This window comes from Phasianus colchicus, chromosome 3 (assembly GCF_987193195.1).
Source record: "Phasianus colchicus chromosome 3, bPhaCol1.hap1.1, whole genome shotgun sequence".
NCBI classification, from domain to species: domain Eukaryota; kingdom Metazoa; phylum Chordata; class Aves; order Galliformes; family Phasianidae; genus Phasianus; species Phasianus colchicus.
This window is the reverse complement of record NC_143438.1, coordinates 58,995,659-59,019,340: the sequence shown is the minus strand read 5'-3', so window position 1 is coordinate 59,019,340 and position 23,682 is coordinate 58,995,659. Positions and strand designations below refer to the sequence as shown.

General features: G+C 36.7%; 1 protein-coding gene across 13 annotated transcripts in view; it reads right to left on the bottom strand.

Moving 5' to 3' along the window:
* Positions 1–23,682, bottom strand: part of CHD7 (chromodomain helicase DNA binding protein 7) — a 128,012-nt gene that overhangs the window by 7,160 nt on the left and 97,170 nt on the right. For 12 of the 13 annotated variants that reach the window (XM_090137628.1, XM_090137631.1, XM_090137627.1 and 9 more), the window contains 20 exons: positions 22,493–22,669; positions 21,142–21,285; positions 18,633–18,888; positions 14,151–14,361; positions 13,401–13,596; positions 13,015–13,182; positions 12,153–12,332; positions 11,754–11,864; positions 11,463–11,668; positions 10,314–10,513; positions 9,547–9,706; positions 6,590–6,679; positions 5,990–6,093; positions 4,456–4,585; positions 4,106–4,178; positions 3,833–3,887; positions 2,884–3,112; positions 2,514–2,722; positions 1,697–2,374; positions 1,058–1,218 (listed from right to left, as the gene is read on the bottom strand). In XM_090137628.1, coding sequence (XP_089993754.1) covers positions 1,058–1,218; positions 1,697–2,374; positions 2,514–2,722; positions 2,884–3,112; positions 3,833–3,887; positions 4,106–4,178; positions 4,456–4,585; positions 5,990–6,093; positions 6,590–6,679; positions 9,547–9,706; positions 10,314–10,513; positions 11,463–11,668; positions 11,754–11,864; positions 12,153–12,332; positions 13,015–13,182; positions 13,401–13,596; positions 14,151–14,361; positions 18,633–18,888; positions 21,142–21,285; positions 22,493–22,669 — 3,738 coding nt within the window. The remainder of the gene's footprint in view (positions 1–1,057; positions 1,219–1,696; positions 2,375–2,513; positions 2,723–2,883; positions 3,113–3,832; positions 3,888–4,105; positions 4,179–4,455; positions 4,586–5,989; positions 6,094–6,589; positions 6,680–9,546; positions 9,707–10,313; positions 10,514–11,462; positions 11,669–11,753; positions 11,865–12,152; positions 12,333–13,014; positions 13,183–13,400; positions 13,597–14,150; positions 14,362–18,632; positions 18,889–21,141; positions 21,286–22,492; positions 22,670–23,682) is intronic. The other variant, XM_090137635.1, reaches the window with a different exon arrangement.

Sequence of the window (23,682 nt, the reverse complement as noted above, 5' to 3'; positions counted from 1 at the left end):
ACTAAAAATCTCTGATTATGTGTATTAGTCTACTTATGATGAATCTACATAGATTAGGGATTTGTTTTTACACTATAACTGAAATAAGATTTTAGTTCATGTTTCCAAAATACACACTGAAAGCAAAAAAGATGAGTATAATTCTTTTCCATTTTAGTATTCAAGTACATTCCATGCTAGCCTGTCTGAAGTAGTAGAAACTTCAGAACTATGAGAAATACTGCTGGTTAGGGAATATGAGCATCAGTTAGCTTCCAGAACAGCAAAACAGCGCAAAGGCCACAAGCAAATCTCAGCAGCTGCAACAGACTGCTTGCTTTCTCCAGGAATAAGCCTATTAAGAGCAAGGTCCCCCCCTGCCCTACCCCACCCCCTCCTAAACCAGATGGCCCTGTTATGGTGATTAGTAAGCTTAAGACTATTACTACTTTATTTCTCTCTCTGCCCTTACTGCAAAGGAAAGTACTAAATTATGTATGGATTTACTATGATGTTACAGTTTGATATTTTCCCCCCAAAATTTGTGTTAGATATATTTCTGCACTGCTACCAAAATAAGATATAGCTTTATCATATGTAAAACTGCTGCTTGTATTTGCAGGACACCTTAATACAATTACATCTGTCAACATTACATAATGGCTTAGATCATGTAGGTCACCAGTACCCTTTTCCCCATCCCAAACTGAAAAGGTGATCTTGCAGAATCTCTGCTCTCCTTGCAGACTACTCTGCAGATGAAATTTAGAAGTCAAAGTCATAAATTTGCTTCCATCAATAACGGTGTAAGAGGTGTCATTCTGCACTCAGACAGTTACAAGGCCTTTAAGGAACTCATGTCTGTCAGCAGTTTGTTGTTTTACAGTAAAGCAATTCTGTTCATTTCCTCCACTAATTTGTACACAATTGAACAATAAAAAGCCATTTCAAAAATCACTGTCGGAGTAGAGTCTCATGTTCACTAGAAGCACAGAACTGTACAAAGCTCTTTTTGCAGCACACTTCCCACATATTATCTGTACTGAAAACAGTGCATCCCATCCTACCCCCAACCAACCTTAGGCCAGAAAGAAAAGGCAAATGTTCTCTCATGAAGCAGCTGGACCACAGAAGGATCCCCATCTTCCATGTAGAATCCATCGCGCGTTTCATCCCTTGCGGTACTCATAGAGGCATTGCTTTCTTCATCAAAATTCTTACCCTGAGAAACTGCTCCTGCTGAATAATAATCATGACCAAGAATTAACTACAAAAGTTCCCAACCATCCAATGTCAGCCTCAATAGATAGGTTAAGACAAGCATATTTGATACCATACTTCTAACTCAGGCTTCTGTTCCATCATTATTACAACAGAGCCTTAGTCTTCTGCACTTGGCACAGAAATTATGCTTATTAGATCAGTAAGTTATCTTGGAAATCATCCCTCACAGGGAACAAAAAAAAAAAACCCTGCTAAAGATAGATTGTTTTAGCTTTTATGGTTTGATGGTTTTTTGTTGTTGTTGTTGGTTTTTTTTTTTTTTGGAAAGTTTATCTAGCCACCTGACACATGGAAAAGAAGAGAAACTGCTAAACGTAGTCTATCCAGGCTCCAAACAGCTCCATGCATGCCACTTACCAGGTGGCACAAGTCTGAACAGCTGTAAGACTCAAGCTAAGTTAAGTGCTTAGGACTGACCCGACCAAAGCATTACCTTCAGGTTGGGAGGACTCTTCTGATTTGTCATCATCATCCAGTTTCTCCTCTTCATCTTCTTCTGAACCTTTTTCAGAAATTGATTTCGGGTCTACGTCTGTACTCATTTCTATATCTTTCAATTCACATTTAACAGAGCCAGTCTCAGCCTCAGCATCACAATCCTGTTTAGTGTCTTTATCTGCAATATCTGTCTCTTCCTTGATATCAGACTTTTCTTTGGCTGCTGGATTTTCAGATCCTTCAACTTTAGACTCCGTTTGTTCTGTACTTTTTTCTTCTTGTACTGGTGTGGATGGGACAATAGGTGGTGTTTGACTGCAGCCAGCACCCACAGGGTGTAGAGAAGAGACAGTATTTGAATTACCCGTCCCTCTGTTTTGAGCAAAGTTTTTGTGGGCCTCAAGAAAAGACAGCTCAGGATCATTCAGAATGTGATAATCTGTCCTACTGACTCCATGTTTAGCAGCACCAATCAGTAAGTCTTTGTCATGTTTACCACATTCCCACCACTCCGGCAGATCCAAGCTCGGTTGGCAAAGTTTTAGCCTCTCCCCCAGCTGTGGGTGATGAAGAACCTGTTCACGGATTTTCCGTAACAGCTCTATGCGATATAAAGTTCTGGAAGCACGTTCTTCTGTGATCGGTTCAATCATAGTAGAAAGATCAGGTGGCTCTGCAATGACATCAGTTTGTACTGTTTAACACTGACTAGATGTACGCCCATCTCTAAATCACTGCACCTAGGAATCAAGTTTCAACAAAGGTACCGTCCATTAATAGTCATGTCCATTTCTGCAGTCAGTAAAACTTACCATCATCTGGCTTGACTGGCATTCGGCACACTCGTCTACACATATTCACAAAGCCATTAAAATACTTCTCCAAGCTTTCATCGGATTTTTTATCAAGCCTGGCAAACGCTCTGAATTGATTCCAGTCAAATTGATGTTTTATAGGATCAAAAATAATTCCAAAAGTAGACACTACACGATAAAAATCGGCTTCTTCTCTTCTTGTCCATCTATTCAAGGAAGAAGGAAAAAACAAGCCACTTAGTTAAAGGCAAGCCCGAACAGTTTGGATACCCCCAGGCCCATTTAGTTTATACTTTCAAAGCAGAAGTACTGGCAACACACAAAGTTAATTGAGATTTGAAGGAAAATATCACTGAGAAAAACTCACTTTTGTCGTTTTTCAGTTATTATAGCCTCCCTTTCTGCTTCTAGTGCCCTCACTTCTTCCCGAGGCCGACGTCTCCTGCGGTCAGTCTTCATTAGTGCCTCTTGCCTCATTTGTTGCCTTTTATAGCTGCGCTGATAGGCAGTAATGAGGCGACGCAGACGGGTAGTCAGGGTTGAAGTGTTGGGCCAGTAGAGTTGGCCTAACTCAGAATTGCTTTCACTGTGCTTGTCTAGAGAATAGAGAAGTATTTGTGCACTGCAAAATCACCACTAAACATTTCAAAGTTTCTAAGGCTAAAACTGCATCCTGTTTGATCAGATAAGAACATACGCTTCATTACTACTGGTGTAGAACAAATTAGAAACAGGATAACTACACTGGTAGGAAATAAAAAATAGAATAAAACCATCTGACTCCACAAACTCAAATGACTGTGAAGCATTTAAAGATAACTATCAGGTATTATTATTCAATGTTATGAATGCAAACATATTATGAATACCTTTAAGTATTTAAATTAATGCAGTAGAGCTTTAAATGTGTTACTAAGAAGATCATTCCATCTCATTGAAAACACCTATGCTTATGATTTACCACTTCATTATTTTCACTTAAACTTGGCACTTTTCCTCCATGCCGAGGAACTTATCCACAGCAACTTCAAGATTATCTCAGCAAAAGCATCAACAGCAACATAAAGAAACATCCAGTTTTTATCATCACAATTTCTACTATGTAATTAGAAACTCAGAAAGCCTTAACGTGGGATTATTCAAACATGGTAAATAATTGTTTTGAAACACATGAAGCATGAAGAGATTTGGCACTGAGAAGTTTACCATGATGTTTTCCCAAAACACAACCTGCTTCTTCGTGCGCTAATAAAAAGTCCACCTTTGCCTAAGTGGTCTATTTATGCCTTTTTAACATTTCTTTAGTATAGTCTTACTTGGGTGGATTTCAATGGACTCTTCTTTGTCTTCTGGAGGTGAGTTTGCAAATTCCTTTGGGAGAAGACAGAAGTTATTTTAGTTTTCAGCTCTGACCATATGTTATTGTTTGCAGAAAGAAAAGATGTTATCTTTCAAATACAGCAGAAAAGTATCTTTGTAAGGCGTGTTTATCTGGTGGCTCACGAACATAAGAATTACACATTAGGATAAACATGGAGCATCAGTTATGTTTACGAATGCTTGTAATTACAGAAACTTGAAGTTCTTACATCAATTTCATCCTTGAAAGGAGTTCTGGTTGGCTTATATTCTGGATCTTCATCCTCTCTGTCGAATTCACCTCTAAAAAAATATTTGAAATAAACAATTTAAATAAACACTGCTTTTGGAAGGTTATTTTTCTGGAAAGAAAAGCAAAAAAGCTACAAAAGCCGTCAGAATGTGTACCAAACTACACATTTATATTTCATGCTCAACCGTGTAAGCAATTTTACATACTTTTTACATTATGTGATCACTTCAGATCCTCAGGCAAGATGTAAGCAGAATATGACACATGAACTCATGCCAACATATACAATGCTGATAAAGTTTATTAATTTTTTCATGTCGTCCTTACCCATCACCGCCATCTGCTAACATGTCTGTCCCTCTCTGTTCAGCAGCTATGGCCTTTGCATCAGGCATGCCAACCCGTTCCAGAAAGCACAGTGTTGAATCAGCTCTCATGGAATTGTACTTCTCATAACCTGCAGGGTGGGAAGCAATTTTTTTTTTTTTAAAAAGCTACGATCAACTGTAAAAAGAACAGTTTAGGCAGTGAAATACAAATTTCTGGGTTCATTTCTTTTTAAATAAAATTAAAGAGCTGTAACTGTGATTTTAAAGGAATTGTTTAATAAAAAATGATGCATCTTTTCCCCACTAGTTTTCATTTGTGTAATAACATTTTTCATATTGATAAATTTCATCAGCACAGAAACATTTTAACATCAGTAGCATTAACAAACAGTAAAAATTGAATAGCTTTTTTTAATGTAATCTCTTTATAAAATGACAATCTTTCACCAAAACTAACCCCACACTACTATAAAGATTTCTATGTAACTTTTGCAGTGGTTCTTCATATTCAACACTCCCTACTGCAGACATGCAGATGTGAATGGAAGCACACACACACACATTCTATAGCTCCAGCCTTGCTGGAACCCTCAGTGCAGGCTGCGAAAATGCTGTATACATGGGTTATACGTAAGGCCAACGAACCTGTCTTATTAGGTTTAGGATGATGCATGTCAGTAAGATGACACTGTTCCCTCTATGGTTTTCAAACTGCTGTTTGCTTTTTTACTGCCCAAGTTGACTAGATGGAAAATGGCAGATCCCAACAGTGCACTGCAGGAAAATGATTTTTAGACTAGACTTGCCTCAGCTGAGCCCACAAAACAGAGCTGCTGTACATAGGCAGAACAGCACAATTCAATTAGGATTTGTACTACAACACACTGCTCCTAACTGCTGTAGAGCCTCAAGCCAAACTGTAATCATGAAAGGTTTTATAAGCCATCATTCTCCCCTTTAGTCAGGCTGGGCTGCTGAGAATACCTCTGCGACCTCCAGAGAATTGGGATTATAATCAGGAATCGCTCACTGTATATATCATGCCAGCTCTGCATCCCCAGCCTTTCAAAGTTAACAAGGCTGCATCCCACTCAAGGGAGCCGGGAGTTCTCAACACTGACATTTGTGAAATATTGCTTGGAACAAAGCCCAGGAGGCACTTGTACAGATTAATAGCAGAGGTTAAGCCCACCGTCCACTTTGACACTGGTTGGCAGAGTTAGCAAGTGAAGCAGTGCTGGAAGCAAAGTTTATGGAGATCTATCTTACTATTTGGCTATTACTTAAACAAATATGGCTTTGTTTTATTTACAGCCAAGAAAGTAATGTTTTCTTCTCAAATGTTCTGCAAACATTTAAAAACAGCATCTGATATTTACAGCTCATATTAGGTTTTTAATGCAGGCAAGAAAAAAAAAGGGAGATACAAGCCAACAGTTCTTTGGAACAATACTTGTTAATATTATGACTGAACAGTCCTACACGCAGAAAGCTTTACAACTGAGTTTTGTTCAGAGTGAGACACCACTTACCGTGTTTGAATACTCCAATTAAAAGGGATTTATCCGCCTCCTTATCCCACCAGTCTGCAGGAACTTCAGCATGGAAAGGCTCAGGTATCCATACATCTACTTCACTATAAAGACAGCATTATAAACATTTGTAAAAATGACTGGACAAAAATGTTAGAAAAAAAGAGAAGTGGTTCGCACCATTTTGTAAACATGCTTCTTGAGGGGGAAAACACAACATCAATTAGAACGCATGGAAAATTATTTTGGATTGTTTTAAAGGAAATAATGAAAAAATATTAGGCTATTTTAGGAGTAAAATGCCAGTGGTTACCCAAACATACTCATTTACAATCTTAGGATTTTTTAAAAAGAAAAATTAAAATTGAGTTACAATAATTCTTCAATATTAGCAATACTGAAAAATCCATACCTGTAATTTCCCACACTGTTCCCTCCTCCAAGAAAACTACCCATCTCATTTGATAACATAATAATGTGGCTTGCGAACCCATTTAACAGGAAGCACAAGCACCTTTAAGTGCTAAAATTATTATAGTACATGTGCTTTACATAAGCCAGCATCATAAAGCAAAAAAATAAACCTCCACTTGCACTAACCTTGAGTCAGCACCCTCTAAGATCCTGTCTGCTTGGTCCCCTATAACTTCTTGTCGTAGATAGTACAGCATGCGGACACGCAGCAGGACCCTGGAGAGGAAGGCAGAGGGGGGAAAAAGTTCTTAACTTCAGGACTGTTTGCCAACAGTGGCTTTTGGCAGCTGCTGCTGTTCATCCATCATCCTGCCAAGGCTGATTAGCCATGCTGTATGGTAGGCTTGAAGCGTGACAGATGGTGGCACATAATCACCTCTGTGTGGTGCTTTCTGCTGGCTTCCAACAGGCCTGCCTGGCAACCGCTTACACTGCACAGAGAGGGACCGAGCGCAGCCCGGCCCCGGCGCATTTCATTTAGTTCTACCTAGTGCAGCTTGTGAAGTTTAGACACGTACTCTACCACTGCCTCTGAAGTATTGAAGCAAGTTTGTAAACAACTGAGCAGATGGCTTTCAGTAACTGTTCTGCTTCATTATCTCATAAAATTTCCTCAGCTGCTGCCTTAATACCATTTTTGGAAGCACATCAGAAGTTGTAGGAATAAACGAGATATAAAATCTGGTTTTACTACCTTACAATAAACCCTCAATATGGAATGTCAGGTTTTTCAGATTATACAACTTTTTGCTTCCGAGAATGGGAGGAAAAAAAATAATCCCCCATTTCCCCTAGGAGATATTAACTATTTTTACTCTCTATAGTTCAAACTGCTATTTAATTTTACCTGCACACAACATAAGTGCCATAAGGATGTGAAAAGTCTTCCTTGCCCGTGTTTATTTTTTTCCCATCCCTGAAACACTACGCTTGTTTTTGGGTCCGCTGTCAGGTGTTGCAGCAACAGCTTAAGCTGGCAGGAGAGAGAATGGCAGACTGGATTTTCAAGGAGAGTAGAAAAGAGGTCATCACTACAGAAAAAATGTCTCCCTGAAAATAACCAAGTTCTCCCATGTTTACCCAATTCAGGGCACCCCCTGCTGCCTAGTTCATGAAGTAGAATCAGCACCAGCTAAAATGGAGATTATTCTGCCTGCCTTCTCCCTGTATCCAAATCCATCACGGCTACTGTTGAATTGCTGCTCTCTTGGAGCAGTAAGGGTAACTGGGGAGGCAGTAATCTGATCGCCCAGTTGCATGAAAAATTTAGACCACCACCAGTTTTGAGAGCTCCTTGTTAGAGATCTGATGCAATAGGAGCGATATCCAGTTTTACACGTGTTACCCAAGTAGTTCTTGGAAGAGTAGGGACTTGAATCAAGGTCATTTCTACAATTCAAAACATGTCAGACATGCTAGATAACCAGGACCAGTAAAGTGCCCCTTTTCTCTGTGTGGCTATAGAAATAAGCTCCTGAGGGTCTCTATTATCTTTGTATTAAGTAATAACAAATGTTACATCAAGCCAAAGGAAGGGAAAACAAAACAAAACTAAACCAAAATGCAGAGGTTCTTCACACCTTTCAGGAGTCCTCCACATTAAAGAAGCATGCATGTTACACATGAGAGCAGGACACCCTGCACTTACTTATCCGATACTGCTATCTGATGAAGGAAATTACTCATACTTTCAATTGGCTTCTACCTCAGCTTGATTTTACCTGAGCTAAACACGTTGCTTCTACAATTCACTTAATCATGGTGGGTCTAGGAAATGAAGAAAAAAGGATAGCAACTGAAAATACTCTTGTACAGTCTTCCTGATCCTTCTAGTTGTTCTACTGTATTATTTCAGTAGCAGTATTTTAAAAATGAGTTTAAGAAGGCTGATCTGCAAACTGATATAACAAGTAATGAGGACGTTACCTGGGAGAGCAAAATAATGTTACAGGAAAAAATTTAATTACTTTAAGAGGAAGTGAAATGTAATAACCACACTCAGTAACAGTTTAGAAAAAAGTCGAAAACCAGTTCACTTGCATGTGCCCTTGCTAACATAATTCTCTAAATATCTGTTCTCATCAGCTGCGAATTAAGCTTGGTTAGCATCCAGAAATGAACTAATAAACCTTTTAAATGTCTTATCTCCTTCATATCACACCCCTTCTGTTGACAGGCAACAAATACTTTTGAAATAAATAATTTCTAATAAACAGTTTTAATAAGACAATACGTATTAAAAGCATAAAGACAGCTTTTCAGCAACACTGCTTTACACCTGTATGCTATATATCTTTACTGTTGAAAGAAGTTGACACAAAAATAACTAAGATATTACAAACCAAAAGCAAAGAAGAGATGCACTTGAGAGACATTCGTTCAACAATTAAGCAAAGGTTCTGGTGAAAAACCTTTTCCTAACACCCAACCTGACACAGCTCCATGTCATTCTATCAGGTGCTGTCACTGTTACCAGAGTGCAGAGATCTGAGCTGCCCCACTGCTACCCTTGTGAGAAGTTGTAGGCTGCAACAAGGCCTCGTCCCCTCAGCCTTCTCTGCTCTGGGCCAAACAAACCAACTCAGTGACTCCTCATGCACTTTGCCCTCTAGACCCCCCAACACCTACATAGCCCTCTTTCGGATGCTCTCTAATAATTTCATTTTCATCTTATATTGTGCTGCTCAAAATAGCTCACAGTGCTCAAGGTAAAGCCATGCTAGTGCAGAGCAGAGCAGGATGTTCAGTTGTCAAGAGAAACAGATTTAAGTGAGGGTATATTCTTTTCCCCATATGCTATTAAGAATAATCACATATTTGATTTCATTCTTATTTATTAAGTAGAAAACACATTTCTTCATAAATGTTTTAAGAATGGATCAATCATAAAGAGCTTACAGAAATATCCAGATATCTGCTAAGATGATTATCCCCCAAATTAGAAGTAATAATGCTCTTTACATCCTATTAAATAGCCCCATGTTCTACTAAAAACTAAAAATTTACTACTAAAAATTCCAAAGTAGTCACAGACTTTTGAAAAACATATAATAAAAAGCATTAAATAAAATAATAATACTTACTTATTACAATGATGTTTGAGATGTTTTCTATAGCTGTCTTCTTGAAATAAAACATCCGGATTACAGGTGGTGAGCCAATCAGCATCTTGAAGCATTGGCTGTGAACTCTGGGCTTTTACTTTCTTTCCTTTCCTCCCTCTGGGCACTGGTGCAGACAGGCCTACACAAATCCCCAATTATTTCTTATACAGTCTGAATAGAAAAGCTCTCACACCAAACTGCATTACAAACACACATTTACAGCTAAGTATCACTGCTATATTAGTTCCATTGTGGGCAACAAGACAACCAAAAACTGAACAGCAACATAATTTATCTGGAAATTGTGAATAACAAAATCAACCAAAGCTACCATGCAAATTTAGGTGTGAAGATTTCAAAAATTCAGAGAACTAGCCAGAAAATAGTGAAAGAAGAAATATAAACATTTCTTCTAAAAACGTTCATGAATCTGAATGGCCATAAGGAAACAAGCTTTATGATTTATGGCCATTTGAAAGAGCTTAACTCCAGCAGTAGGTGACACTTAAAAACCATGTTAGAATGTTTGTTCAAACTGCTTTATGAGCAAGAGCACTGCATTCTACAAAGCATCTGAGGGTGACTTCCCCTTTAAATACTGACCCAGTCAAAGCCCACCTTACTCATAAAATCTGACAAGATCCTACAACATGTCAGAACAGCTATAGTTTAAACTAAAGACATAGCACGACTAAAGCAATTCTTCCCTATTTACTAGCATCATTATTTGATTGTGGTAGACATACCGGAATGATTAACCAAAGCTCGAGTTTGCCCATCTGCAGTCGGAGTGATCAGATCCCAGATGAAACTTTTGATATTTTCATCCCCTTTGTAATGATTAAGGCAATATACCAGGATAGTCCGGCAGATGGTTTCCACATCTTGTTCTGTTAGCTGACGTTTATAGCGCCCATGTGAGAGGATGTCAGTCCAACGACCCCAGCTACAAGAAAAATATGTTCAATACAACAGCCAGGGCACTGGTGTTTTAATTTGTGACTTTCAATTTAACTCCTGGTGCCAAGCAAGTTAGGACCTCCTGTATTACCACTAATGCATTCTGCTTTTGCAGGTTACATTGGGGAATCCCACTTACAGCACCAAAGAGTTAAGAATGTTTATTTTACAGAACAGGCAATAAGTTCACTGCTCGTAAAGCTGCAATTGAACTACACTCAAAATAATAAAGTACATATGTTTAACTCTAATGGTCCCAGTAAACTACGAACAGGAAATTCAGCCAATTCCTACAGTCATGGGATTTGGGGAATCAGTTTTATTTTGATCCTGAAATTCATTATTAGTCACTTGTCACACAGCTTTCTAGAAGTAAAGCCAGTCCTCCTGAAGCCCATTGGAATAGTAGTTAAATACAGCTACTTGCTTAAAAAGAGATAAAAATTCAGATTGGTATATCCAACGGGAAAAATAAGGCATCAATTAGTTGAAATCAAGTACCATCAAAACATGAGAACTATGCTAAAAAACCTCTGAATTGACCTGATTTCACAACCATACCAGTCTTCACAAATACACTTTGCTATTCTTCACAATACTTAGAAAAGAGAGATTAACTCTCAATAATTCTGGTATTCTTTACAATATAAGAAACCAGAAACAAATATTCTGTCATCACAATACTACGTATTTTACCATTGAGCTCATATCCAGCTGTGGGACACTGGATGCTTTAAGCTAAGAACTACATATATATAAGGAACCTATATATAAAGCAATTTAAAATCTCACTAGTAAGTACAGACAGTACTGATGTAAAAAGCACACAGAGTGCATGTGAACATGAAAAAGAGAGGAAAGAGTATTTACTATATGTCATTTACATATTTTCAGTTTTTATCCACAATCACAATACATAATCTGTATATTCTTACCCGTAAACCAACAAGTTCTTCTCTACCCTGAAACATTCACTTCTTGCATAACCCTGTGATTTGTCCTGAGGCCTACGGGGCTTTGTGCTAGGCTTTTCTTCGGAATCACTTTCCAGGTCTGAAAACTCCATCAGTTCATCCTCTTTGACTGCACTGTAGAGTCTGGTTTGCTTTCTTACTCTTGGTGTATCAATAACTAGGTTATTCTAAAATGAAAAGTGAAAATGTAGAAATTAAAGAGGAGAAAAATCTTCAATTTAAATGAACTGAGTACTGTCGTAAAGCTCTTACCCTTCCATTTAAAGCATCAATATCCAGTTCAGCCTTCTTTGCCCACTTCTGCCAAAAATTAGGGTCATCCAAGGAAATGTCTGTCCTGTTCCCAGATGCAACAAAACTAGCCTAGAAGACATGAAAAAACATGCATTGATTTCTTAACCACACACTATAAAGATATCTATTTTCAATGGTAAGTGCAATGTTTAGGACTTCCAAAACAGCACTGTCAAGAAACAAAAAAAGGAAGCCTATCAACTGTCTAACTGGAAATACAGATGTCCCAACAGTTTTGAGGAAGAAAACTGAAAAAAGTATACTGAAAAACTAAATTGACACTGAAGGCAATTCAGCACTCCTTCCATCTACTGTGGTAACAACTTTATTATTTTTCCTCTGAATGCCAATGCACACCTTTGCAAATGTTGAGCCTTTTCCTTCAGATTCAATAGTAATTGTGTGTGTTCGCCTTAAGAGAATTTGATCAATATCCTCTTCACAAAACTTAGACCCTTCATCCTCCTCGTCCATCAGAGCACCGTATGCTCCCTTTCGAAGAAGATCTTCTATTTCTTTTTTAGAAAGCTGTTGCACCTGTAACATGTAAGAGAGAGAGTTGTTTTGTTGTTTAAACCCTAGTCAATGTTTATATCTAACAACATAATGACATCAGTTGCCTTTTCACTTAGCATTTTAAGAACCCCTAACATAATGTAGTGTTGGTCAATTAAACATTCATGCTGAAGTCACCTTTAAAAGAAGAATGCAAACAACAACATTCTTAGGGTGAAGTTATATGAGTGGTTTAAACGATTTAATAATTCATTGTCATTGAAACTGCTTACTTTAGCTCCAATGACTTCTAAACTCCTCCTGGGAACATACTTAACTTCCTAACCTGAGAAAAGGCCCAAGCAAAGAAGTCCAAAACAAAAAAGAATAAAGCACACAAACATAAACAAAAAAAACATGGATGGATAGGCAGCCTGCAAGAAGCTCAAAAACTGTAAGAATCAACACTATGCAAAGGACAGAACGATGAGAATGAATGAGAATTGAGGAAACATGATTCTACCTGTCTGCTTTTGGCAATTAATGATGCATGAGATAGGCTGAGCCAGTTCATGTAGCCTTGCCCTTAATTAACCCCACTTTAAAATATATGCCATATTCTACCTGAAAGCCATCATTCTCCAGCTAAGATATAAGCAAGAAATAAAAATGTTATACATTCATATAATTTGTTGATCATGCATCTTAATATATTAATTCTTACCCCATTTGTAGCATTTTCTCTTCCACTCATAGATTGTAGCACAGCCTTGTCAAGGCCAAGCTTCAAGCTAGCTTTGTCAAACATTTCCCTTTCGTAAGAATTCCTTGTAATCAACCTGTAAATTTTCACTGATTTGCTCTGTCCTATTCTGTGACATCGTGCTTGAGCCTGATGAAACAGGACAGATACTCAGTTATAGTGACAAAAGAAAAAAAAAAATCAATATAGAAAACTTACTTTAAATGTTATTACTTTCAATATAAATAATAATCTGTATGGTTTTTTTTTTTTACTGAGTGGACAACAGTAATTTCTTTTGCAGGTGAACAAAATTTCACAGGAAATAGGCAAGAAGTTTTCAATTGAATCATTCCTTGCAATATTACCTGGAGGTCATTTTGAGGGTTCCAGTCTGAATCAAAAATGATGCAGGTATCAGCAGCAGTAAGATTAATGCCCAAGCCTCCTGCCCTTGTACACAGCAGGAAAACAAACCTATCAGAATCAGGTCTTGAAAACCTGTCAATAGCTGCCTGACGCAAGTTGCCTCTTACTCGGCCATCAATTCGTTCGTATGGGTACCTGAAATAAAGATGCATTGTAAGGAGAATTTTACTGCAAATATTCTTTCTTCTGGCATTATTTGTTTTTAAAATATACAATTAAAAAAACTAAAAAAAAAAAAAAACAAATCAAGAAGGGAAAATATGCCTCTCTACTCTCAAAATAGTTGGAACAAACTGAGTGACTGTTGTGTTGTATCCAAAAACTTCATCGGCGGAAGATATGCTATCTTGTCTCCTGCTTTATACCCTTCAGTAAAAACGAGGTTCTCACTCCAAGGAATGAAATAAATACTTGGGATTAAGCAGAAAAACAACAAACAACTCCAGAGTAACTGAAACATTTAACTAACTGGTAAACTAGGAGGAGCCATTAAAGCCTCTCTGAGGTCATTTTCTACTCATCTGAAAGAAAAACTTCAGTACTTGCAACTTGCAGTCAGCTTACTCCAGAAAATACAGTAACATGTTTGAATTTCATCCCGTTACAATAAAGATCACTCACAGGTTAAATACTGTGGCCACTGAGGAACGCACTGTTTATTTAGAATTGCATTATATTGTTGCTCTCACCGTCTTTGAATGAGGTAGTCTTCCAGTATGTCCAAGCAGCGCACCATCTGGGAAAAGATAAGCACCCTGTGGCCACCAGCCTTCAGTTTTGGCAGCAGCTTGTCAATCAGTACTAGCTTGCCAGCAGCCTGGATCATTGCCTGGAGCTGAAAATCTGGAGAGTCGGCATTGTGTGTTTCTTTAAACTCTTCCAAAATTTTCTCTTCAGCACCTGCAAAGATTGGACAGCAATACATGAACACAGCAGAGGATTTTATCAATAAACAATGAGCTTGCCTTCAATACTCTATAGAGAGCACAGGAATGTTTTAAACACTCTCTGAATAAACATTTATAAAAAATATTAGTCTTAAATTTAATGCAAACATACACACAAACACAGTATAACTAAAAAGCCACTTAGAGTATTCATTCGATTTTTTAAGGGAGTAAAATCTTTTCTAAATAATTTCATATAATCATTTAATGAACACAATTTAATGAGACATTAAGAAAGAAGATGAAAAGGTAAAAACTATTCCAACTGTCAAATGGGCTTTGTCCTCTTTGAAATTCAACCAGGAAGAAAATTCTTGTTTTCACAGGAAAACACAAAGAATACAAACCAAATTTGATGTCCAAAATGAAAGTTAATCACAAGCATGACTCCTTCAATTACTAGCTAGAGAATCAAAATCCAAACTGTGAAAAAGCTGATTTCCTTGGAAAAAAAATAAGCAGTATGAAATTGTATTTTATCATCTATTTAGATTTTTTTTTTATCACTGAACATCTAATTTCTCCTCAGCTTTATAAGCTGTTCAATGTATATATTCTTTCCAGAACTAGTCAAAATTTCCTTCTTGCCATCCCCTTTTCATATGAAGTAAAAGCATAGAAACAAATGTTCCTTGTACTGCACATTACCTGATGAGTACAGAACAAGTTTATGCCTTTCTTAGGCTCATACGCTTTTATCCTATTTCAGTGTCACTTCTACATACAACATATTATTCAAACATTATCAGATAACTATTCTTGGCTATACAGAAGTCTAGGAATCTTCATCCTAAGCTTATTTCATATATAGATAAACCTTTCAAGGGGCTGCCTTTTTCAGGTCCTCTGATTTTCATTTGTTATTTTCTTAAACAAAACGTAGCTTATAACATCCAGCATCAACACTACTTTTGAGTAACACAAAGAAAGGTGGGAGGGTTGGGGCAGGGAAGAAGAAAAGCTTACTGCCAAGCTTCCACTGAGAATCTCTCCCTTATCCCAACTCTAACTAGATGCCTGTAAGCAAACAGGCAAATGCATCCTCACTGTGTGATCACTGGTTCCTTGCCTACTATAACATGGTGTCTTAACTAGATGCCACCCTATGCAGGCTGACAGCTTCTTATTACTTGCACTGCTCACTTTCACAAAATTCAGTGCTTTCACCTAAAGGTACTTTTACAACAAGAATTCCCTATGCTTCAAGTATTACTGATCCTAATAGTTTGCACATAAGAAAAACAAACCCACATGAAAATAGAATTAGACAAACCTTCAAGCCATCCTTCTTTAAATTAGCACCCATTTTGCCAAATGGGAGAAATTAAGGCAGTAATCTCAGATTCCATACTGAGCTTGGTCAATTTCAGAATATAATAGGCTGTCAAGTAGCTTGTATACAGTATGCAAACTCAGTATCTTCAAAAGCAAACCAACTAGGCCAACCACACTACAACAAACCTACCAACAAACTTCACAAATGATGAATTTTCAGTATCAGCATTTTGTCCCAGCAAGATTCACTTCCATAACAGACCACGATCTCTGAAATCTGCTAGTCCAACCATCCTATCCTAGCTAAAACTCATAAGCCTTTTCCTTTTCACTCCTATTTCAATTGCAACTAAGTGATGAACGTGCAGTACCTGTTACCTAAGTAACAGGTAACAGTACCTGTTACACTACTTGAAGTAGTGTCTTGTATGCCTCTAACACTTCTTTTCTTCTTGATTTTTATTAGTGAATGAAAAGAAGTCTGAACATCTGTTTTTCTGATAGCAGGAAATCTTCTAGTTAAGAGAGACTCCTTGGGCTCAAGAGAGCATAAGGAACAGAGAAAGAAACCTTTGCAGTGTTTACCAGCATACTGTGTAGCATGTGCAAGTATAGAGGCACTCCCCTGCTGTTGTTTCTTGGAGTCAGAGAAAGTATGATGCATAAATACTTGAGTGGTTGCTAAGCAGAAAACAAGGAGTTCAGCTCTGAGAAAACCAATAGGACAATGCTTTGCCCATCTTGGCTGGAGAATACACAAAATGCAGCAGTTTCTTCTTCAAGTCTGCTCAAGGACAGTTCCAGTAGACAGCCATTCTCCTTTCAGCACTACAAAACTAATCTACTGTTCAAGAAACGAAGAATCATCACATTCAACTCCTATCATACTACTTCCATGATACAAACTTCTATGTCTCTTAACTGAAGATTACCTAGAACACTTAGTTAGTTCTACGTGAAACAAAACAATCTTCTACTTGGTCTATACATACAAATACACATACGCTGTGCTTGTTTACAAAACTTTAAATGTAGAAGAAAATGAGAAGGATTCCAAGACCTCTTCATAAAAGCCTTAAGTCTCCAGAGCTTGCTACTCTTCAGAAAAATACCACTGAACATTATGCCACTACAAGGCTTCTTGTCAGAAATAAACTTGTGTCATCACTGTAAATACAAAGATGTTAATTACTGATCAACAAGATAAAACCGAGGGCTCAGACAACTACAGGACATAAGAGTATTTTCTCTCCTGGAATTAAAAGAACTTAGTTGCTTAGTTCCATCCTTCACACTAATAATAGTTGGGATTTAATTATTTCTCCCTTGCATCAAATCTTAACAGCACCTGCTGTTTTGCTGCATCCCACTAAAAACAAGTCCAAATGTTCAGAAGTCACAAAAATGTCAAAAAGGAAAAAGCTCAAGAAACATCTCCACCTCCCTTTATTAGGGTTAAAAAAAATAGTCATTCAAAAATACTTGAAATTTTCCATACAGCTACCTGAATTTAAGCAATTTTTAATATAAGTTAAATGATACGAGACATGGCAGAAGAAAAAAAAAAAACTGTTATAAGCAATGATGCAAATGCTACTCATTAATTTTATTTCACAAAACAAAATAGGAGAAAAACATTCACTTTATTCCTCATTACATGAGACAAGGAAAAACAATCACTAGGTTAAAATGAACCGAAAACCAAGGAACATAAATGGCATTGAGTTTAGAAACTCATAACCTGAACATTCTGAACCGTTTTCTGGTAAACCCACTTATGCAATAGATTAACTTAGAAGCAAAGAACTAACAAACAAATTCTAACAGAGCCACAAAACTAATTTAATTGTATGTTCTGAATGAATCTGAATTTAGAAATTGAGCAGCCCACCAGCACGGTTGACTTCAGGTACCTTGGAGTAACTCTATATCGTGCCTTTGGAATAATTACTTGCAGATGAAATATAATTAGATGTCATTTGGTGAATTAGTTTAAGCATAACAAAAAATGTAAAAAAAAAAAAGCACTGCAATATGGAAGTCACACAATAAAAACTGCAATCACATATGGCTCATGATAAAACAGTCTTTCACCATGAAACTCGTAACTAGCATGAAACCAGTGACAGCATAAATCATACACAGTAACAAAGAGGTGATGGAAAACAAGGAACTAGTAGCATGCAACTATGTACTGAAGCTTATATTACATCTTCAAAGGGAAGATTTGATATGACCAACACATACAGTTCAGCATACTTCAGAGAGCTGGTTCATCACCTAGTGTTTGCCATAGATAATTCTGATCGAAAACCAATAGCATCATAATGAAACAGAGTCTTCACTGTTAAAATCTAATATGGCATTCATATAGATCTTTTTCCAGTCCAATTAAATTACAAAAATGAACTGACTACACATGTCTATAAAAGCACATCTCAGTCATTTCTTGACCCACTACTTTTATTCAGAAATGTTTAGTACTCTCTCATTGTACCCCGTGGAAGAAAATAAGTAGTAGCTAACCAACTGTGAAGAAAAAAAATTGTCATTTTTACAGCAGCATCCAAGAACCCACATGATAACTGAAGTATTCTTTGTAAAAAGAACAAAAGGAAAAAACTCTAATACTAACATGATACTAACACCAACTTTGACAGGACTAGCAAGCCTTGAAAAAAGCAGTGCAGATGTTTTCAAAAGCAATGCTGTTCTGACTAGCACATTTCTAAACACAAGAGAACCTAAAAGGTTATGTCACTATTCTAATTTAAAAATTCATAAATAAAATTACACAGTATATTCACTCAGTCACTTTCGCTGCTTTCAGCATACTAATTTTATGGAAAGAAAAATTAACAACTATCCCTCTGAAAAAACTAGAACAGAATTTTTGACACACTGAGCAGTCTTAAAAATACTTCTTGAAAAGAATATGATGTGACTTACCATTAATAAGGTACGGATGATTGCAGCATTTTCTTAGTTCCATCATAGTGTTTAAAAGATTAGGTACATTTGCCTGACCTCCACCCTTCGAGAGAAACGCAAAATTCTTCTCAAGAATAGCACGATAGTATTTCTTCTGAATATTTGTCAGCTCAACTTCAATGATGGTTTCCTCTTTGGGGGCCAGGTTCTTTTCCACATCCTCCTTGAGACGTCTCAGCATCATCGGCTTCAAAATAGCTTGCAGTTTCTGCACCTAGCAGACATTAAATAAACAACAATCAAAGCTCTAAGTCTTCACTTATTTATTTTTTCTATTTCTAATGTTTTCTTAATTCTGAAGTCCCCCTCTTATTTTTTATTTATTTTTTTTTTAAACTCAGATCACAAGTAGACAGCATTTAAGTCTTTCCTCAAGGACCTAGAAACTAAAATTTCCTTGTTAACACCGTGACATAAATTTCCGAAGTCAATTTTTAGTGCTCACTACTTCTGTTTAGTGCATGTCATTAAATGATCTCCATTAGAACCATCCCTCTAGACAACATCAGTACTGCACACCAATTGTGCAGAGCTAACCCTACCTAGGCACAGCTCAGCTATATAAGCAAATCTGACTGTAAGAACAAGCTTTAGAGTAACTTCTAACCACTAAATACAGTGAATTATACTATTTTTCCCTTCAAATATCTGCTCCTAATTCTTTTTACTTTTAGACATTTCTTAGATGTACTTTACTTTCTTTTGACATTTGCCAAAGCAGAAAACAACTTAGGCCTTTTCTCAAAATGAGTATTTCATATTTCTGTAATTTTTTTTTTTAAATGCTATTTTATTTTTTTTGTCTCCAGGTTTGGCAACATACACTTTATGAAGCAGAGGGAAAGTGTCCATTTTCCTTCTATAAGGTTTGCTGAGTTTGGTCAAGTCTTTATGATGACTTTTACACAAAAACTCAAGCATACTCCATACATATATAACGAGTTGGCATTAAGGTTGTTTTTAAAAGTTCCATCTCTCATCAAACTACAAATCAGCTCCGAGCTGAAGAGCTAACAATTTGCCCTGAAATTGATCATCGTCTCCTACTAGGGTGCTGTGTAACAGAAACAAGAACAAAAGCAGCTTTCTCCTGAATTCACATCATTCCTATAGTAATAGTTCAACTTCAAGAGAAAAGAGATAAGTTAGCCCAGAGAGATGAAAAATGAAAAAATTACATGGAATAGGACTGCAAGGAATGAAGGAGAAAACCTAAACTGCTAATATCTCTTCCACCATTTGAAAGAAAAATCATATTTCAGAAGTGATGTATTCACAAAGACAACACTTCTTCCAAAACTCGTTGCCCAAGCAATCCAGGTTCCAAATCTGCTGATGACTCATGGCATTATTTTAGTTATATTTTCACTTACAACATCAAAAATTTCCAGTTTTGCTCCGCTGACATTTTGAGCTGGCCAGACAGAAGCTATGTTGAGAGTTAGGATATATTAACTCCAGCTCAAACACTATATTAACAGGAGTACATGGCTTCTGGATCACAGTTGGCTCACTTCCAATCAGGTCAGAGTCCAGGCTGACTGACATGCAACTGCCTGCACAATCTGTGGAAACATACCCTTATGATTCCCGCAGGACACGCAGTGATTGTCCAGACGGTAAGGGGCTGGGAAAGAATTGGGTTTTTTTTTGGTTTGTTTTAAATTTAGACAATTACCTATAATAGAGATAATCTCAAAGAAAGTTAACCACTTCAAGCACTCAAAAGTCAGAAACTCAAGAAACTGGGGAGTTTTCAGACAGAACCAAGACAAAGTTGTACACAAAAATGCACGTAGTCATGAAGTTGGATTACCACAAGGTGCAAAGAGCCACACTAAGGTGCCTAAATTAAGATGTCTTGCCTCAGCTAAGTCCTATGAGTAATTTTACAGTAGTTTAACTGTTACCTATTTACTTTTAAAAACACTTTCATACATTAATGAAAAGAAGTTTTGTATATGACCATCATTTACATTTGAGATCTAAAACATGTTGCATTAAGGGTTTTTTATTTTGCTTTGAATTATGCATTTCTTTTACTGGTCAGCTTGAGAAATCTGAGTTCTTGAGTTGGTCAAGAAAGCATCTCCCTCTGTTTGGTTGCTTCTTGAAAACTAGATTTCAAATGTGTTTGTTTGCACTGAAGTCATTGATAAAACTCACAGATATCCTCTCCACAGAAATTACAATCCCTTTACTCTGATACTGACAGTCAAAGAAGAGAACTCATTTCTGTATGATCAATTGTCAAAGCAGCAAAAACAGTCACAAGTTAAAGTGAATTCTGATCAAAAGCAAAAAGAACTCAAAATGAATTTCAACAAAGCAAAAATAAGGATAAGTCCATTGTAGTCACTAAGAAGAAAACAGGTATTACCTGTAAAAACAAGCAATAAAGTTCAGATACAATGGAATGATTAAATTAACAAAATCTAAATAGAGAAGTATGTAAGGGGCAGTCTACCTGTTCTTCAGTTTTCAGATCCCCAAATTCTTGCATGAACGTGGTTTCAGATGGGAAGCGACCTGGTTCCAAAAAGTGAAGCAAGCTAAATAGCTCTTCTACTGTATTTTGCAAAGGAGTTCCAGTAAGCAGCACTTTATGCTCCTGAAAGATTAAGACAGAGTTGCCTAGAAATCCATTTAAATCCATTCTTTTCCTCATAAATATATTTTTTCTTTTTGCCTCAACTTACGTATAATTATTTTTCAGACATTTATAAACTAGTGTTTTGGTCTTCCTTCAGCCCAGAAAAATACTTCACCTCTTGAGGTGCTCACAAAGCAGAGTATGAAACTGACAGAGATGAAAGGAGAAGTTTCATGCTGCTTTAGTGGAGGTACTCAGAGAGGTTAAGCAATGAGCCCAAGACCAAACATGAATTTAGTAGCTGAGAAAGAACTGAAGTGAGAAGTCCTGTTCTCCATCTATAGCCATAACTGTAAGCTCAGCTTCTCTTTAGTGGTAACTATGATAAAAATAAATTCTATACAATATTTTTAGTAACTTTCTTTCATAAAGCTTCAGGACTACTTCAAGAAAAATATTATTTAACAATGAGGGAAACAATCTGAAAGCAATCTATAGGTCACCAGTGCTTGTGTAAGATAATGTTTATTTTTACCGTTTTTTTAATTCCAGGTATTAACTTATCTTGACTACATTCATATTACAGTTTTAAAGAATCTTCTGACCAATAAAATAATAAATAGCTTGAAATTCATCTTCTCATTGTTCTTTCTATGCTTAGTATTATATATTTCACCCATATAATGTGCATAAATGTTTATGAAAATATCAGAAACCAACTCACATTTCCCTTCCTTTTACTCCCTTCCATAGCTAACCTGAAAGCAGTTCCTTATGGTCACACAACAAATTAACATGTGAGCTGATTTAATTCAGATTAATTTAACTCTCACGGATGTATTTAGTCAGCAGTCCACATTATACTTCTAAATAAATGTCAAGGTAAAGAAGAGAAAATGAAGTACAAGTGATTATAGAAGTCAGTCACATGAAAAGAGAGAAGGGGAAGAAAAAAAAGTGTCAATTCATTTAAAATAATACACATAACTACAGGTTTAAATTAATGAAAAGCCTGATGAAACATCAGCATACCAAAATCCAATGTATGTATGTGCTTCCAGGTAATTTAAAGATTCTCAAGATGCACTCTCTTATTTTACTTAACATTTAATACTTTTACTTAAGAAGCAATACTTTTACTTCGTGGTGAAACTGCAAACTGGGACTAATGAAAATACAGAAAATGCAGATTTATTTATTTACTTTAAAAGATGCACACACTTACCAGATCCATCATCTTGAGTCCCTCCAAAAGCTTACAATTCCTGTTTTTCAGCCTGTGGGCCTCATCGATTACAACACAACGCCATGGAATGTTTCGAAGCTCGGGGCAGTCAGTCAAAATCATTTCAAATGTTGTGATAATAGCATGGAACTTGTAGGACCCTTTTATCACACGACCCTAAAAAGAACAGCAAACGTTAGAATAAACTGACATAAACTGACTGTCAAAGAAAGAAAGTAAATTTGTTTCATCTTCAGAATTCACTATGTAAAGAAAACCCAGAACAGTACAATGGGTAAATTATTTTAAGCAAATGAAATCATTATTGCTGACTCACTGAAGGAGGGCAAATGTCTAAGTTTACTACTGGTATCAAGCTCGCTATGTTGTTTTTCCTGCAAAAAGGCTCACAGAATCAATGCATATTCATTATACAGCTAAGACCAATGGGATGAAGTTCTTACAGAGCAAGTGCCTGGTTCTGCACTTGGGCCAGAACAACCTCAAGCAATGCTACAGAGCGGCTGGAAGGCTGTGTGATGATTACATGATTGCAAGTATTTCAGCTACAATCTGAATGAGCAAGCAATAATGTATCCCTGCAATACTCAAAATAAGTTTTGCAGTCTTTGTCAAGAGAATTCTCTTTTTTGTTTAAATCAAGGAAATACATCACAATTCTCCCAAACAGTACAAATAACCCTGAAGTATATTAAAGATTTGTTGTCCTGATCATGTTGCTCTCAACAGTTGTTTTTGTTTATTTTTCTGATGGACATCAAGTTTCACCTACAATTACAGCAAGCAGCTTTGAAAAGAAGAAAAATGCTGAGCTTAAAAACATTTCCTCAATACTTTTGAGAACTTGTTTTAAGAAAAGTTCAACATTATGATTTATCTGATGCCTGACATCATCTTCACTAATTATTGTTAGTTAAAGGCTTATTAGGGCGACTATTATGTTTCAGAAAAACCCTGAACAATCTTCAGAAGAGATCACAAAATGAACACTGTACTGATATTGTGTCATATTTCTTTCTAATCTTGTTCAAATAAATACATAACCAGATATCTCGAGTGACACATGGTCTGCACAGAACACCTGTTTCTGAAAAGACTGGCATCATACAAGTTCAAAGCCCATCCTGCTTTGAAAACTGAGTATGTTGTAGGTTGTACATCCAGTAAAT